Consider the following 15,851-nt stretch of genomic DNA (forward strand, 5'->3'; position numbering starts at 1 on the left):
ACCAAGAGGAACATTTGTAATTAAGTGYGTGGCACCTATATTAAATAGGTCAACAGGTGAAAGCAAGCAATATCATTACAAGTATACTGACCCTATCCTGATGAAATTAAGCCCRTCCGTCACACTACTCCTCCACTATTTATATCTTCGCTGTATATTGCTGCTCTACATCCCTTAAAATGCTTTAGTGCTCACAAGAGTTGTTCAATTGACAGCTTGAAAGGCTCAAGTCAACAAGTAAATCCACCAAACAGATACCCCACTGCCCACAGAAACATCGGTCCCAAACGGCAGCCTCACCCCRTCCTGATGGCAACGTCCACATGCATCACATGTCCTCCCCGACGGAGCAGGGAAGCTCATTCCAATTTGCTGGGCGACAGCCCAATTTTACAAGTGCATATTTCAAACGAGGTCTCAGTGAACCATTAGCAGCTAATGATTTCCAATATGTATCATCCCCCTAACAAAATACAGGAATGAGAAACCTCAGGAAAACGGAGGGCTCTGGACTCAAATGGAAATCAAGGGGAGTGGAGTCACCCAGAACCTGCAAGGGGAAAGGCCCCAGGGCCACATCAGCTCATTTGTCCAGTCATTCAATCCAAATTAATAGATGCTTTTGCAAATTTTGCTTTCTTTTCTCTACCCACCAGGGTTCACATCTGCAAAAGGGGACAGAATATTCTGACTTCAGAAAGAGAAGTAAAAATGATTAATTTGTGAACACTCGGATAGGGGGCAATCATAGAAATCATTCATCCTGGGACGAAAGGGTCTCAGGTTCTTAACTTTTACCACACAGGTCTACTAGTGAAAACATGAAAACATGCTAAAAACATCTTTTGATTCTTTATTCTCCTTTTAAATACGTTTTTCTTAAACCTACTACGTGCTATGTCCAAGAACATACTTCGTGTAAGACAACGGTTTCCCCATGCTATTTGTGCATCACAAGATGCATTGGAACGTATTTATACCAAGAAATATGTTGATGCTGTCACAGGACACAGACAATTATATTCGTCTTTACTTTGAGAGATCGCAGAAAAATGGTTTCTTTTTGCAGCCCCTATAGCTATTTCTAGCCAAATGTTCTGCTGTGTAAAACTGCATTCTTCTCTATTACAAGGCATAAAAACTAACAAGGCAAGCAAAAAAAATGTCATACTCTACAAACAATATAACTTTTATCTAAACCCCAAAGTTGTAAAGGCATACCTGAAGGGATAAAATTAAGTGAAAACAAGATCTGATGGCTTTCCCAGACCTATAGTTTCTTATAGGCACATAACAAATAGCAGACTTTGCATTTCTGCATTAAGCACATTTTAAAACGAGCATCGGCTAGTAGTTGCAGCAAGGACCATCCTAAAACAGCAGCTCTCACCTTTATGCTTCCTCCAATTAGATCAGGCGGCTCCTCATCTGTTTCTAAGGCAACGTTGATGGAGGCAAAGGGGCGACTTGCCATCTGTTGCATCTCACGTAGCAGTTGCTAATTTAATAAACAGAAAAATATTATCACCACGTTGTTTCAGCACAAAAATCAGGGAATGCACGTTGGAGGGGTTTTATCCCAAACAAAGGGATAGCAACGAACGTGGAAAAAGAACCTCCTGGTGTTTTAACAGGCTCAAGGGCACGAAAAGATAATTGTAGACAACCATATCACAACAGTGTAGCAAGTTATTGCGACTTGAGCTAAACAACACTGTCTTAGCCCAAATCGGTTGCCAAGTAAATCACATCTGCTTAAGTTTCCATGAAGCAGTAACTTCTCAAGCTGGGATAAACTAGCTGCTGGTCATCATGTCTCTGCAGCATGAGAACAACTTCATAAGATTTGCAAGAACAGATTTAAGATTAAATCATCAATATTTGGCAGTTAACTACCTTAGGAAAAAGTTTGGTATTTTTATAACACCACTTGCAAAATGTTGCAGTTACTGAATAATCATCTTTTTTATCATTTGCTTCCTTTGTGAATTCAGCAAGTGCAAGGAGCTACAGGCATGTCCTTGCTGTGATACGTTTTATTAAAACCTTTTCCCAGGTAAATCTCTGCAAGCYCTTGTGACACAGGATGCCTTTTACTGTACAATCAAGGTACTTTAAGCATGATGCTGCAGCTCCCCTTTCAACACGAGAAATGAYGCTTCTATCTGGCCACGCTGGAAAGAGCATTTCCATTTTAGCTGTGGACACGCTCTTCTTTGGTTTCAGTGGCTGATCCCTAACGCTAACAGCAAGCTGCGCAACCAGTAATTGGATGCAGAAGCCATAACCCTAATTCCCAGAAGCAACAACTGTGATGTGACTCCCTGCCCCTATTTAATAAGGGAAGAGACATACCTCCTCGCATATCTGGTTAAAAAAAGAAAAAAGAAGGGGGGGGGGAAAAAAAGAAAAAAAGGAAAAAAAGGAAAAAAAAGAAAAAAAAAGAAAAAAGCTTCTACTCCTTCCCTCAAGTACAGCGTATTGACTAAACCCTTCAGCTGACATGCTGCAGAGCTCACAGTATTACCCACTTACCATCACTACTTAACTGCAACACTACTTGCTATATCTATTTTTTAAGCTAGACTGAGACACTGTCAAATGCCCCCTTTCCCTCTTAAGACTGGGTAACTTGATCATTCCAAGCACCATCTGACTATTTATAGCAGTAAAAAAAGTCTAAACACCATAAAATCCACTGTGCTTCCAGTTGTCGAGGGAAGACAAACAGCACACAAGAAGGAAGAAGTTGCTATCCAGAGCATTTGGGCAAAACTAGGCATATCATTATTTTCTGGAACTCATAAACCTTCTGCATTCTTCTCTTTGTCAAAAGTCTTTTTTTTTTTTTTTAATTTTTTTTTTGGTGTGTAGAAAACTGAGATGTCTTCTCTCTAATCCTGGAGATCAGGCCAGGTGGCAGGGATGCATGACAGCACCAATATAGCTAAGCCTGGATGGGTCTATAGCTTCTAGGATTCTCAGCCTAATAAAACATAAAATTTCATGAAATTCAGCAAAAGACAAAATTTTGCTTAATCTCTGAAAGATCAAAAAAAAAAGTATTTCAGAGCAGATTGTAGATAGTGTCACAAAGTAAAAAACAAAAAACAAAAAAAACCCCAATAAATTCACACAAATGGAGATGTAGTAAGCATTTGCAAGCAAACTTGCGTGGACCTCACACTTGGGCAAAAGAACTCAAGGAGTTTTAGCATATTTAAAGCACCCTAGCAGATTGCAAACTAAAGCAAGCGTGAAACAGATTGCCGGGTTGTTGTTCCCGCAATTGTCCCCTTCAGCTATCATAAAGCGCTTTGTTTAATGGCTATAAAATCAAAGAACAAGCTGTCCTGATGAAGATGTCCAGATGACTTACAAACTAGAAGCTATTAGCTCTTTGAAGCAAGTTTAGTTTACTACGGAAAATGTGCAATTCGGCAACATGACACCTACTGAAGTCAACAGTAGCTTCAAGAAATAAAATCCTGAGCAGCGCCRTGAAAGCAGAGCTGCCTCTGAGTGCTAAGACACCAGCGATGGGAAAAGCAGCGCTGATGGAGACGTTACTGCCTTCGTTTTCCGATCCGCAAAGGCAGCAGGAAGCCCGGGCAAAACCRGAAAGGTCCACCTCCGCCAGCACCCCATGACTCACCAAGCAAAGGCCCAAGGAATTATATCCTTTTCCTTACGCTGGTTCCTGCTGCAGCAAAAGTGATATAACCAAACAAGTTCACTATAAAAATCAGAATAAACTTGAGAAATAATTGCTCCTTAACCAGGAAGTCACTTTTGCCCCCACAGCAAACACCGTGCACGTCTAACCTGTGCCTGTCTATATTCTTCACTATTTATTTAGTCCGTCAAACTTCTRATCGACAGACATTTATCAGGCTGTAAGGGAGAAGTTGTGGCATTTCCCTTGCCAAGATGCGGCGTGTGTCACTAGAAATCAGTCGCAGTCACCGTTAAGATAGCCCTGAACGTGGCCCATCCCCTTTCTAATGATYTACTGAGATTTAAAAACAGGAAATCAAACCTGAACACTCCTTCAAGCAAAGCTTTGGTTTCTAGATCACACGCTTAATAGGACAACCTGGGATACTGTTAACTACTCAGGTCTGAAAAAGATCTTAAAGACATAACATTTGACAGCCTTCTATCAAAGCACACCAAAAAATGCGTACTGAAATGCACCGTGGGCATTTAGCACCAAAGTAACCATCATCTTAAAATAAGAACTTGCATAACTTTCATTTGCATGGCTTGCTTTTTTTTTTTTTTTTTCCTGCTGCCACTATCAGGAGGAAAAACTCCTTTCAAGAACTACAAATCAAAGCAATCGCAGCAGGAGAAGAGTTGAAACAAAGCCCGAAGGTTTTGCTGCAACCAGACGCTAATGGTACCTGACAATAAATAATGTCGACAGGACGTGGTGGAGGGGCAGGGAAGGAGAAAAAAAAAAGCAAAAGAAGAAGGAAGGTAACTGTGGTTGCTCATCTCAGCGCACGGGGACTGCAGGTGCAGATCCAGGAGCAAACGCTGCAGAAAAGCAGCGCTCTTTAAATCCGTACGCGCGGAGTAACGGCAAATCCGGGATGAACACCGTGCTACCGATGCGAGGGAAAACAAGCACGCGAATTCCGGGAAACCTGCAACGGCGCGGGCTCCCGCGCAGAAGAGAAACAGCCGCGCGGGTTGCCGGGTTAATTGATTAATACAAGCTACGCCGCGCTTCCTGACACGGAGAGCTCGACCATCCTGTTCGCAGCGATAAACCAGTCACCGGTCTCTGTGCAACTACTCTGTTACCATCAATCTAACCCGCTGCCCCCGACGGAGCCTGTTTTACGAGCACRGGCCGCCGGCGTCTTTCGGGATCGGCCTCCGGTATCTTCAGGCACGGAAGGACGCYGATTTTTCTAGATGAAAGCCCCGCGCTTTGGATTTCGGTTACAGCTCTGGAAAGCTGACCAAAAGAGCTTTCCGTAACGTGTAACGAAGGCAAGTTTCCACAGGAGTATTTCATTTCAACTTTTCCAAAAAATGGCAATTCAAGGAGGGGGAAAAAAAACGGGCATGCTAATTAAAAAAGGGGCATTTATAACCTTTCATTTTAATGCAGAGTAAAAGAGAAGCAAAGAGGATCCCRCAAGGCAGGAAGCGAGCTATTCCCGATGGACAGGATATATTAATACCACAGTAAGAAACACCAGCAAGATACCACTAGGAACGTCTTGTACCATTAGCCCATGTCCAGGAAGGTGAAATTTTAAAAAAGGAGAGAGGCAAGAGAGACAAGTCTCATTAATACCTTTAGTCAGGAAATTTGCAGACTGAAGCCTTCAAAGTATTGYTGAAATTCAGCTCCTTTGAGATCTCTATAGCGTCGTTTTTAGAAGTACAGCAATATTCTGTGCGGCCAGAAGACGTAACCTTTTTGAGAGGWTTTAGAGGACCTTCGGCTGCAGAGACTTCCACAGAGCACGCTACCTGGTATTTCGTTTTGATCCAACACGCGTGATTAACGATCATCCTCCGAGGGTTTCCAGTTGTAGCCGTTGAGGTTCCTGTGCATTTGGCACGGCGCTGCAAAGCCAAAGCTACGGCCAGCTTCCCWCTGAACCGATTTTCTGCGGCTTTATTTCTGCACCGCCGCAGAACGCCAAGCTCCGCTCTGTTATCGATAAGCGGTATTAGCAGGCATGTTCTCAATGCTGTCCGCAGCCAGCGTTAAGAGCTAGGATATTCTGAAATAAGCCGCGTGTTTTAGATCACACCATCTCGCCTGCATGGTAAAGATAACCTGGTCGAATGGGCCAAAACTYTAAGATCTCCCAAATGACAATGAGTCTTAACAGAAGAAGAAAAGAACAGCCTTGGAGAGAGGGAAAAAGTAAAGATAAGGAGACAAACTGATTTGTATTCTATTATTTAACATATTTAGGGGAGGGAAAAAAAAGAGATTTGAGGACAGAAGAGACTATTTGGTGTTTTCTGCATCAAGCAGAACCACRCACCTCTCCCATGAAGAGCGCCAGAGACGCTGTTCTCCGACACGGATTCAGCAACCTGGTGAGCTCCCTCCCCAGCCAAGGCTAAACTGAGGGTGACACCAAAACAAAACAAAGTCGTCTCCTTCTTCCAGACCAATTTTCTTAACGCCGTCAGTTCCGTAAAGTGCTCGAGTGAGTCAGTCCCCTTACACATCCCCTCAAAGGCTCAGCGCACTACATCAAACACGCAATCTAATCAAATGCCAAAAGGTCTCCTTGCCTACGCCGAAGATACGTCAACAAAGGATAATAAAATTCTCGTGGCAAGATTTATTAACTCCGACTTCGCAACGTGCTAGCTGGAGTCGTGGTGCTTTCGCTGCGGTCAAGGGGACAGACAGCGAGCTCGTCCTTCCAAAACACCAGGGGYTGACGTCCCGGTGGCTGCAGTGGTACACGGGTATTTCGATGCCGGACTGCACTGCTAAGAAGCCGGCGCTGACTGGTAGTCAGGCAGCAGCTGGACATTAATAGGAAATAAAATATATYCTGATGCGAAAAGCTTTGCTTTACATTATAGTTACTTGGCTACCTTAGGGGAAGGAGAAGAAATCAATGGAGTTTCCTACAAAATAAAAAAGAGGCAGCAAAAAACCATAAACATCTAAGATATAAATACTCTATGAGGATGAGCCACCCTGTTTCAGAAATAAATGAATTAAGCATTTAGCTACAATTATATTAACTCTCATGTAAGTCAACAAACAAACAATTTTCTCTGACACTTCCATCATCACTGAAAATTAAGTTTTTAAGCCCCTAGAGCAGTGCACATATTAATGCTGGCTAATTAGTTTTGTAACCGACTTTGCAGGCTATGTTGAAAAAGAGAGGAGGAGGGAATTAATGTTCAAATGCTTCTCAACAGGCATTTCCACACTTCAAAACTATAACAAACCAGAAAGCAAAGCTGCTGGGAACTTGCCTCATGCCAGAATGACAGAACATATTTAATCCAGGGCTGATTAAGATAAGTAAGTTATTTATCATAATCATGCCCAGTAGGAGGGCACAGAAAATTGACCTTTAATAAGAATACTAGATACCATTCGTAAAATATTTTAAAAAAGAAAAAACTGCACAGTCCATATCCAATGTCCATGTAGACTAGAAAATATATCAATATCAGATAATTACACAATAGCGAAGCACACCTTTGATTGACTAGAGCTCTTTTAGCATAATTATACAACACTTTCTCACTGATTTCTCCAAATAGCTAAATCAGACATCCGTCCACTGATTCCTATGGTCACAGAGAAAGACACAGGAGTCTGAAATTACAACAGCTCTTACGTACACAGTTAAGGCTGACTCCTCCTCGTGCTAGTCTATCACACCATTGTCCAAAATACTGGACTCTGGTTCTCTGTGGGATATTTAAAATAGCTCCACCTTCTTTCTTAATTCTCTGCTGTAGCTCTGCGCTTCCAATTTAGGTGGCAACACCCCAAAAGACCACGTAAGGAGTGCTCAGATGAGTGCTGAAGTTGAGCATGACATTGCCACCTTGATTCATGGTATGCAACACAGAAATGGTCAACTGGAATGGGTCATCTGCAAGTTCAACCCGAAGTGACTCAATTAGGCTCAGAACTGACAGGAGTACGCTCAAGCAAAAACAGACCATGTATTTCCCCCCTAAGCTGGAATCTCTCGTCAGTTTTTATCTTCTCGGTTATTTTTTTTTTTCCTCTTTTGGGCATCTCTTTTTTTCTGTTGCAATTTCCTTCAGTTGGTGACCAAAGCCAAACAGATCACTGCAGCGAGCACTTAGCGTCCGTACTTTGAAAAAGCCCACAGGTCACTACAAGTTGGTTCCATTCATGGATTTTTCACATCTAGGGATAGCCAWAAAAGCTACAATTATTTGATCTGACCTCCTGTACAGTACAAGCCACAGTATCTCATCACGTGATTTCTACAAACATGTTGCTTGGATCAACAGAGGAAAGACTCTTTGAAACACATTCAAATTCCAATTTGACATCCATCTTTCTAAAAGAAATTGCTGTCATTGTTAAACTAGCCATTAAAAACAGAAAAAACTAATAAAAAAGCATTTCTTTAATTCTTTTACCCTCAGTCCCAGACCTGGGGTGTTATACCTCTAATAAATTATTTACAAGACCTCTATACTGYCAAGAATCTTCTCTGATTTTTTTCCCACAGACATTTGTTCACATTATTAACTCTTGATGTGTTTTCTCTTGGATAAATTGAGTAATTTGTGATGCTTTAGTCTGTCCCTTATCTCCCAGATCAATCTTGCGGCATTTTTCTGAACCATCTGCAACGTCCTGAACGTTGCTGAGACCAAGGTGGACACAGCATTCCTATAGATATCCTGCTATGTTACCCCTTAGACTAACACTACATTCATATATTACTTCACTTACATATCCAGTAACATACAGCTCTTAGATCACTACTGCAACCATCGCTTCAGGCTATTTTGTGGGATGTGTATGCTGGAAGTAAGCCTACTCTAAATGTTTTGTATCACATATAGGCTTACATTTGACACCACAGTGACCCAATTGGGTTTGCTGACCCCCCAGTCCAGACTTCTGCAGAAGTCATCTGCTTGTGATGATTCTCACTCCTCCAGTTGGTGTTTTATCTACAATTACACCAATGGTTAGTATTTTTTTTCCCCTCAACTGACAGATGCTGAATGCTATTGCAAAACAGCCCAGAAACACCCAAATTACTGCCTGCTGGGAGCTTGAGGAATACAGCAGAGAAGTTCTGTGCCAGCTTATCTGGTTTCTCATATTCTCCCTGAGCAGCTGTGTCTGCCCACTATCAGACACGGGCTAATGAACGGGACAGATTTGTACCCTGACCTTTCACGTTCTAGTACAGGACCAATATCAGATCCTTCCAAAACGCCGCTGGAAATCTCCACGCTGCGACGAAGAGCCTGATTTATGGTTACAGTTTTAAGACATCCGGATTCAGAATCCTTTTATTTAACAAAGGATATCCTAAATCAGATTCTTAAAGACAAGACACAAAGCGAATGAAATACTAACAGGTGAGAACTGGAAGGGGACGGAAAGAGAGGCAGGGCAATAAATAACATATAGTAAAAACTGCCTTGGAAATTCTTTGCCCTAACAATGGATACAGAGAGCCGCTTGCCTAAACGGTATTCAGTGTTCATAGACAGATGGGGACCGGCAAAGCTAAATCACAGAGATCTTAAAGCAAAGAGAGCTAGTGGAAACAAAAGGGATGCTACATTTGTGATGCTGCACTTGTGAAGGAGACGATGTTTAGTAATGAGGTCAAGGAGAAAGTGGATAATCCCTGCAGTAACCAACTACACAAAACCCACCCTAAATAAGTTTTGGCAGGGCAGACAGAGTAGAGAGGTTCAGTCCTGGAAAGCGTGGCCAAAAATGGAGGCAAGATACAGACAGTTTTATGGATGTTAAAGGTCGGATTCAGTTCTAGACACCTACAGTTAGGTACTTCTGTATGTGCTTGGTGTTGATGTTACCAAAACAGCACATGAGGCACAGACAGTGACTCAGCTCACCCTCACGTACACAGGGTGCACTGCTATCCACGCTCCACTCGCTGGAAATACGAACAGGACCTATTTCTTGGAAGAAATGGAAGAGCAGGAAGTCAGCTGAGGGTGAAGAGACTCAAATTTGGATGCTAAGAYAGAAAAAGAGGACAAACAAATTCAAAACAGCAGATGGGTATCTTAAATTTATAATGCCAGTCTCGTATAKTGTGCGTTATTCTCTATTACCACCTTGATACGTCTTAATGTGTCATTTTTCCAGAGACAAGATGAAAAGATTTCCTATTCTTATTTCCTAATGTCACTCATTTCATCCTAAGCCTCCTATAAAAGCTGCCCTTTTATCTCCATTTCTCTCTTTAAGACGCCTGTAGGTATTTAAACATGGTGCTCACTGGAGACGGAATAAACACACAATTTACTCTTCCATCTCCTCCCTGCCCATCACGACACAAATTGTTCCTATTTGCACTTCAGGTCGAGTCTCGTACTCTGCAAGGCCTGCGCTTTTGCTCAGAGCTCGTTTTGCTGGAACTACGCGTTCGCGCACCCAAAAGTCACCTTTTGGCCATAAGGCTGAGGACCATCAGCACYGACAGGCGCAAACAGCTCGTCAAAGCGAATCAGCTATAGTAAGAAAGAAAACGTAAGGAAGATCTTTTAATCTCCACATAGCTTACAAGATCCAGAGGCAGACTCTCAATTTGCAGACCCCTGTTCTCTTCTCACTAAGCAGTAATATAAGTTAATTTAGTTTCAACTAAATGATGCTGCTGTACATTTTCCCCAACCCGTCCCACTACCCGATAGGCTAAGCACAGCTGTACCACTTCTCGCAGTGCCTATTCCAAGCCATATTGCYTGAGTAATTCTGATTACTAGATCTTCCACCCAAAGCTCCTGCAAGGGTAATAGAGAAAAACGAAGAAYGGCCACTTCCAAAGTAAGGAAGAAYGGGAAAACTAAAAGTCACACGCTTCAAAACCATCCTTAAAGAGGGCAAATCATGYGGACACTTGAAAACCTGCAGTGTAGGAAATTGCTATTAATCATTTTTTTTTTAATCTACCAACATTAAAAGGGAACCCTAATAAGGATTTATTGASAGTCTACATAAAAAGCTTTGGAAGCTATAGAAACATCTTACATACTACCAAAAAGTCAAAGACTTTTGGGGTAGTCTTTCGTCTCTGGAGACAGTCTCTGTTAATACAAGACCTCTAATAAATGGCACAGCAAAGATTTAAAATGGTTTCCTCAGATTTTACAACTATTTCTAACCAAAGAAGAATGGAATGGCAGAGACCTACAAACTACAAGATAGATTTATGGTGTTTTATGCTGAAATAAAGTTCTAGTAAATTTTGATATAATAAGACAGCCTATATAATGAGGAATAAAATTCCTCATTTCATTAATATATTTCCTATGCATTTTCCAGGTATGAACGGCACATAATACACAAAGACAGGAATCTTCCAGGAGGAGAACAATACAACGAACTGGCTGTCAATTAGCTACACCTGTAAATTAAGTTTAAAAAGATTAAAACATGCTAATAGTGACCGACACCTTTAACTCATTTCTGAAAAGACGCATCAGACTCCAGGTAACTTCATCCCCAGAGACATTTTTCATTTAAGCCACTGCTAAGATATTTTAACAGAGCTCAAGAGCATGATATTTGTTTCTCCATCTATATTCCTTATATCTTCCTAGATAACATTTTATCCCAGGAGCTAACAGGGAAGTATGCTGACTCTAGTTTCCATTTTTGCCAAGAAAGGGAGAAGGAAAACATCCTAGTCCAAATCTACCTACCTTCAGAGAATATGGAAAACCTCAGAGACTTAAATGACTTCAAAAACTTTGGGAGATCTATTGGGAATGGGCATAATTCACCCTACAAGCCCTTAGCAGATGATACTCCACCTCAGATGATTGGTACAGACGTCTCCACTTAGGAAGTACACCTGGACTCACTTAACTAAAGCCTGGCTACTCATTTTACGTAGGAGAAAAGAGAATGCACAAGACAACTGCTGTAAATAATCACATTCGTGGCCCAGCCTAACCTCTGTTATATTTGTATATTATCCAGGGCTCTGCCTCCCTCGGCAGTAGCATCTACCGAAGCGCAAAAGCCCCAAGCAGATGCGGTGGTCCACCTCGCTGCACGTGCAACTTGCTTCTCTGCAAATACAAYTCAACTATACGTTTAGGCATTTGTGCTTAAGAATTAGAAATAAGGACTGCCAAGTGCTCAGCAGGCCACACAGCTGGGCACATTAACCAGGTGTTGTTATATTAAAGGTAACATGAAGCTAGAGCACTTTAAGAAATGGCCAAAAGGGTGGTGGAAAAAAAAAATCACCAAATGGATCAAGAATAAACAAGGAAGACACCATAGTTTGGGAGGGATTTATAGCAGACATTTAAAAATATGTTATAGGCAATCAAACAAAAAATAAGGTCAAGAGCTTGTATGGTCAATGGGTGAAAAGGATAAAGTTTTGCCACTACAGTTGCCTTCGAGAAGCACACCTACAGTTTTCCAAATCTTGGGTGGCTCCACCCACCTTCTTCTTCTTTCTCCTGAAAGGAGAAAAAAAAAATCCCCAAATCCCACAAACCACAAATACAAGCTTTAATTTAAATTAATGATAGTTTCTTTTCAAGATTAAAGCAGTAGCTAATGTAGTTCAGAGCTGCAGCACAGAAGTTTCATCTTTCCAATCAGATCAAAAGAATCACCTGATCTATAGTGGTTTCATATTTAAATGGTCTGGAACCTGAGTCTTGGCAACACAGGCCACTCGCCCCTATTTCTTGTGCTTCATGGAAACTGCAGCATCAGGATACCAAAGCAACATCACTTGTCACCAAAATGTTAATCAAGAGTATATTATTATAAATCCCTAAACAGAAGCATTTATACATTAGTGGAACTTATCCTTAACTGAAGGTTAATACTATGCATATGTGAATAAATACATAGAACTATTAAAAAAAGTCATTTAAGAGATAGCATTCAATTTTGTCATTTCAACCTCTCTTCGTCGTGATGCCCAGCAACTTTGTTTAATCTTCCAAACCACGGCTGCCACCAGGAGCAAAGACAGGAAACAACTGTAAAGGAAAAAAAAAAAAAGAAAAAAAAAGAAAAAGAAAAATCTCTCATTGTCCTTGTTCATAACATAGCAGCTGAAAACTTTAGCAAATCAAAAACTAGACCAAAAGTTCATATCATTAATAAATTAGAAACTGGCTTCTGAACATTATGCTCTAGGACTGTTGAAAAGTACCCTATCTTGCCCAGGATTGCTACATCATCTGTAAAGGAAAAAAAAAAAAAAAAAAAAAAAAAGAAAAAGAAAAATCTCTCATTGTCCTTGTTCATAACATAGCAGCTGAAAACTTTAGCAAATCAAAAACTAGACCAAAAGTTCATATAATACTTAGAGGTACTTTGATGAAAGATAATACGGCCGCGCAAAATGTTTTGCACAGTTCAGTGCTCATGACACCTGGCGAGGAAAGATGTACATCTATTTTTGGAGAAAACYGCAGTTTCAAAGTTACCTATTTGACCTCTTCATACAACACTAGGAAATTTCACTAGGAAATCAGAACAGTAAAGCAGAAAGCTTTAATTAAATTGGAAAAAAAAAAAACAGTACCAACTATCTTTGGCCCTATTTAAAGCAGGAAGATAATTGTGACACACTACTAGAGGGGCGTCTGGGATTCTTTTGGATTCTAGGGTTGGTCGCACTGAACTTCAGAGATCATCGTTTGTCAAGTGAGAGTTTATTGGAGCTAAGTTATAACAAAGCTAACAGGATAGCAAAGCTGGGAATATAACAGCACTGACAACATATGTACTTTCAAGAGTTCTAGTCAATACCAGCACGCACATCAGTTAGGTGACCTCAGCCCAAACACTGCTTAGTGGGTAGCAACGCAYCCATTAGCAAGTCACTCTGTGGGGAATGCATGTAGACGTCTACGGTGTGGCTCTGGCCAAGATGTCTGATTGACAGATGTCTGAGTAACAGAGCACTGGACCAGGTCACCCGGAGAGGTTGTGGAGTCTCCTTATCTGGAGGTCTTCAAGGCCCACCTGGATGCAACCCTGTCTAACATGCTCTAGGTGACCCTGCTTGAGCAGGGGAGTTGGACTAGATGATCTCCAGAGGTCCCTTCTAACCTCAACCATTCGGTGACTCCTTCTAYGGTGTGGCTCTGGCCAAGATGTCTATAGTGTAGGTCTGCAGTGTCACTTCTCCTTTGTCTGGATTTGGCAATCATGGAGTTGTTAGAGGGTGTGCCTGCAGGCTGTGGCAACCCCACAACATAGTGCTCTGGTCGTGGTGCCCCTGGGATTCGTTAGCTCTTGGAGAGCACCCCAGAGCAAACCCATCTTCTATGCGTGCACCAGCCGGAGCCCTGTGCTTGCCTGTGTTGTGTGTGTCACTTCACCCCTTGATATATGTCACTTCACCCCCTTTTTTCAGAAGTCTGCAAATTCCCTTCGGTGTGCAGTGGACAGCTTTTTGGTAAGTACAGAGTACTGGGGAAATGCACACTGCTATTTAGATGCCAGAAGTAAAGCATACTTATTTGTAGTAACATATAAACAACTGTTAAAATTAATAATCTTAATTCTAAGAGCAACAAGATTTGTTTGGCCTATTGACTCAAACCTGGTAAATCAAAGTGCTGTTCCAGTTCAATATGTAAATACAGAAATCTTATTTCCCTCAATTTACAAGGATTTCTTTCTCACACAGTAAAATCAGTTTGATCAGATGCCAACACTGAGAACATCTTCAGGCGAGTTCCATGTGATCTTAGGTAAATTAGTGTCTTAACATTAACATGACATGTTTGCAAGCAAACCAGGCACCTTCCTTCAGCACAGGTTTCACAGTATGGAGCATGGAATACGGAAATTATCCTTGCAATTTAGCACTGCATTCTTTCCCAAGCAGATCTGTTACGGCATCTGTACTTCAAGGAATGTTGTTATCAAGAGGAAGCTGCTCTTCYCCAGGTTCAGCAGCATGACAAACACTCACGAGCTGCACAGTCTCATGAGTACTCCTTTGCCACTGCACAGGCTGAGYGTGATGTCCCATATCCAACAACTATTCCATTCCATAAAGAACAGACCTGTAAAAGACTGGTCATTTATGTCAACCAGCTCCATGCACTGTGAAACTCCAAGGCAACGTTTGGGAAGGTAAGAGGACAGTCCTTCCCAAAGGCTGGCTATCTGCTATACATTAGTAGCGACATAAAAGTAGCAATTATCATTAAGGCATACACTCCTCCTCGAGAGACTAGTAAATAATCAAGTGCAAAACAATTCTGTACAGTAATTTGTCCGTTATTATGAACATCTTCATTTAAAAGTGCTAAKGCACTGATGGTTCTGTCTTCTATCGCTTCTACGGTTACGGAGAGATTCACAATTACTTTTTCTAGTTCAGCTACTCCCAATCAGAGTATGAATCTAGAAGAAGAAGAAAGAAAAAACACTTGTCTGGAACAGGCATCCAAACCAGAAAGCTTAGTGGATTTTCAGATTTATGCCCATAAGAGGATCCACCTCTGTGGTAATTCAAACTTGGTCTCCAGTTTTCTATAACCCTTGCGGTTGGGTTTTAAGGCTATTCGGCTCTTGTAGTTAGGCCCAGCAACAATTTAGCTCTCTCACRATAAGAGATAGAAGATTGCTATTAATCAGCTTCTTTGTTCCTCAAACTGGAATATTTCTTTTCATAGGAGCTTCAAATAGAATTGATCACCTTTTTTTTTTATTATTATTTTACCATATTTCCCTGTTTTTATTTTTTTTATATAATATACATACAATTTTACACTTTAACTTAAATCAACAGTTGTTACACTTATGCATAGATTTTACTGTGGTTGCACAGTCCAGGATCACAGGTTTCACCTTGTTCCTGCTGCTCACGACCCACATGCTGTCTATCCTGCCTCCAGACAGCATGGAAGCAGCAGGGTCCTTCGACAGCGTTTCCTGGTGCTGGGATACCCACACTACTTCCTCCCAAATATCTCTGTCCGATCTGAATCATATACARCACTGTAAAATTGGAGTGGATCTACTCTACCCTACTATTTGCCTGCAGCAATATCTCATGTTTATTTTCCATTTTGGCTTCCTATCACTATGGGCTTTTCCTCAGAGATACTCAGCCTCCTCCAGTTTTCCCAAGGCTGCT

At 41.4% G+C, this 15,851-nt stretch overlaps 1 protein-coding gene across 1 annotated transcript in view; it reads right to left on the reverse strand.

The window, feature by feature from the left end:
* ATRN (attractin) overlaps positions 1–15,851 on the reverse strand; it is a 133,227-nt gene that overhangs the window by 12,328 nt on the left and 105,048 nt on the right. Inside the window, exons 26-27 of the mRNA XM_085314597.1 lie at positions 12,648–12,726; positions 1,391–1,498 (exon numbers count right to left, since the gene is read on the reverse strand). Of these exons, the coding sequence (XP_085170723.1) occupies positions 1,391–1,498; positions 12,648–12,726 (187 nt within the window). The remainder of the gene's footprint in view (positions 1–1,390; positions 1,499–12,647; positions 12,727–15,851) is intronic.

This window comes from Rhea americana, unplaced genomic scaffold (genome assembly GCF_003343005.1).
Source record: "Rhea americana isolate MKP2758 unplaced genomic scaffold, rheAme1 scaffold_41, whole genome shotgun sequence".
NCBI lineage: Eukaryota > Metazoa > Chordata > Aves > Rheiformes > Rheidae > Rhea > Rhea americana.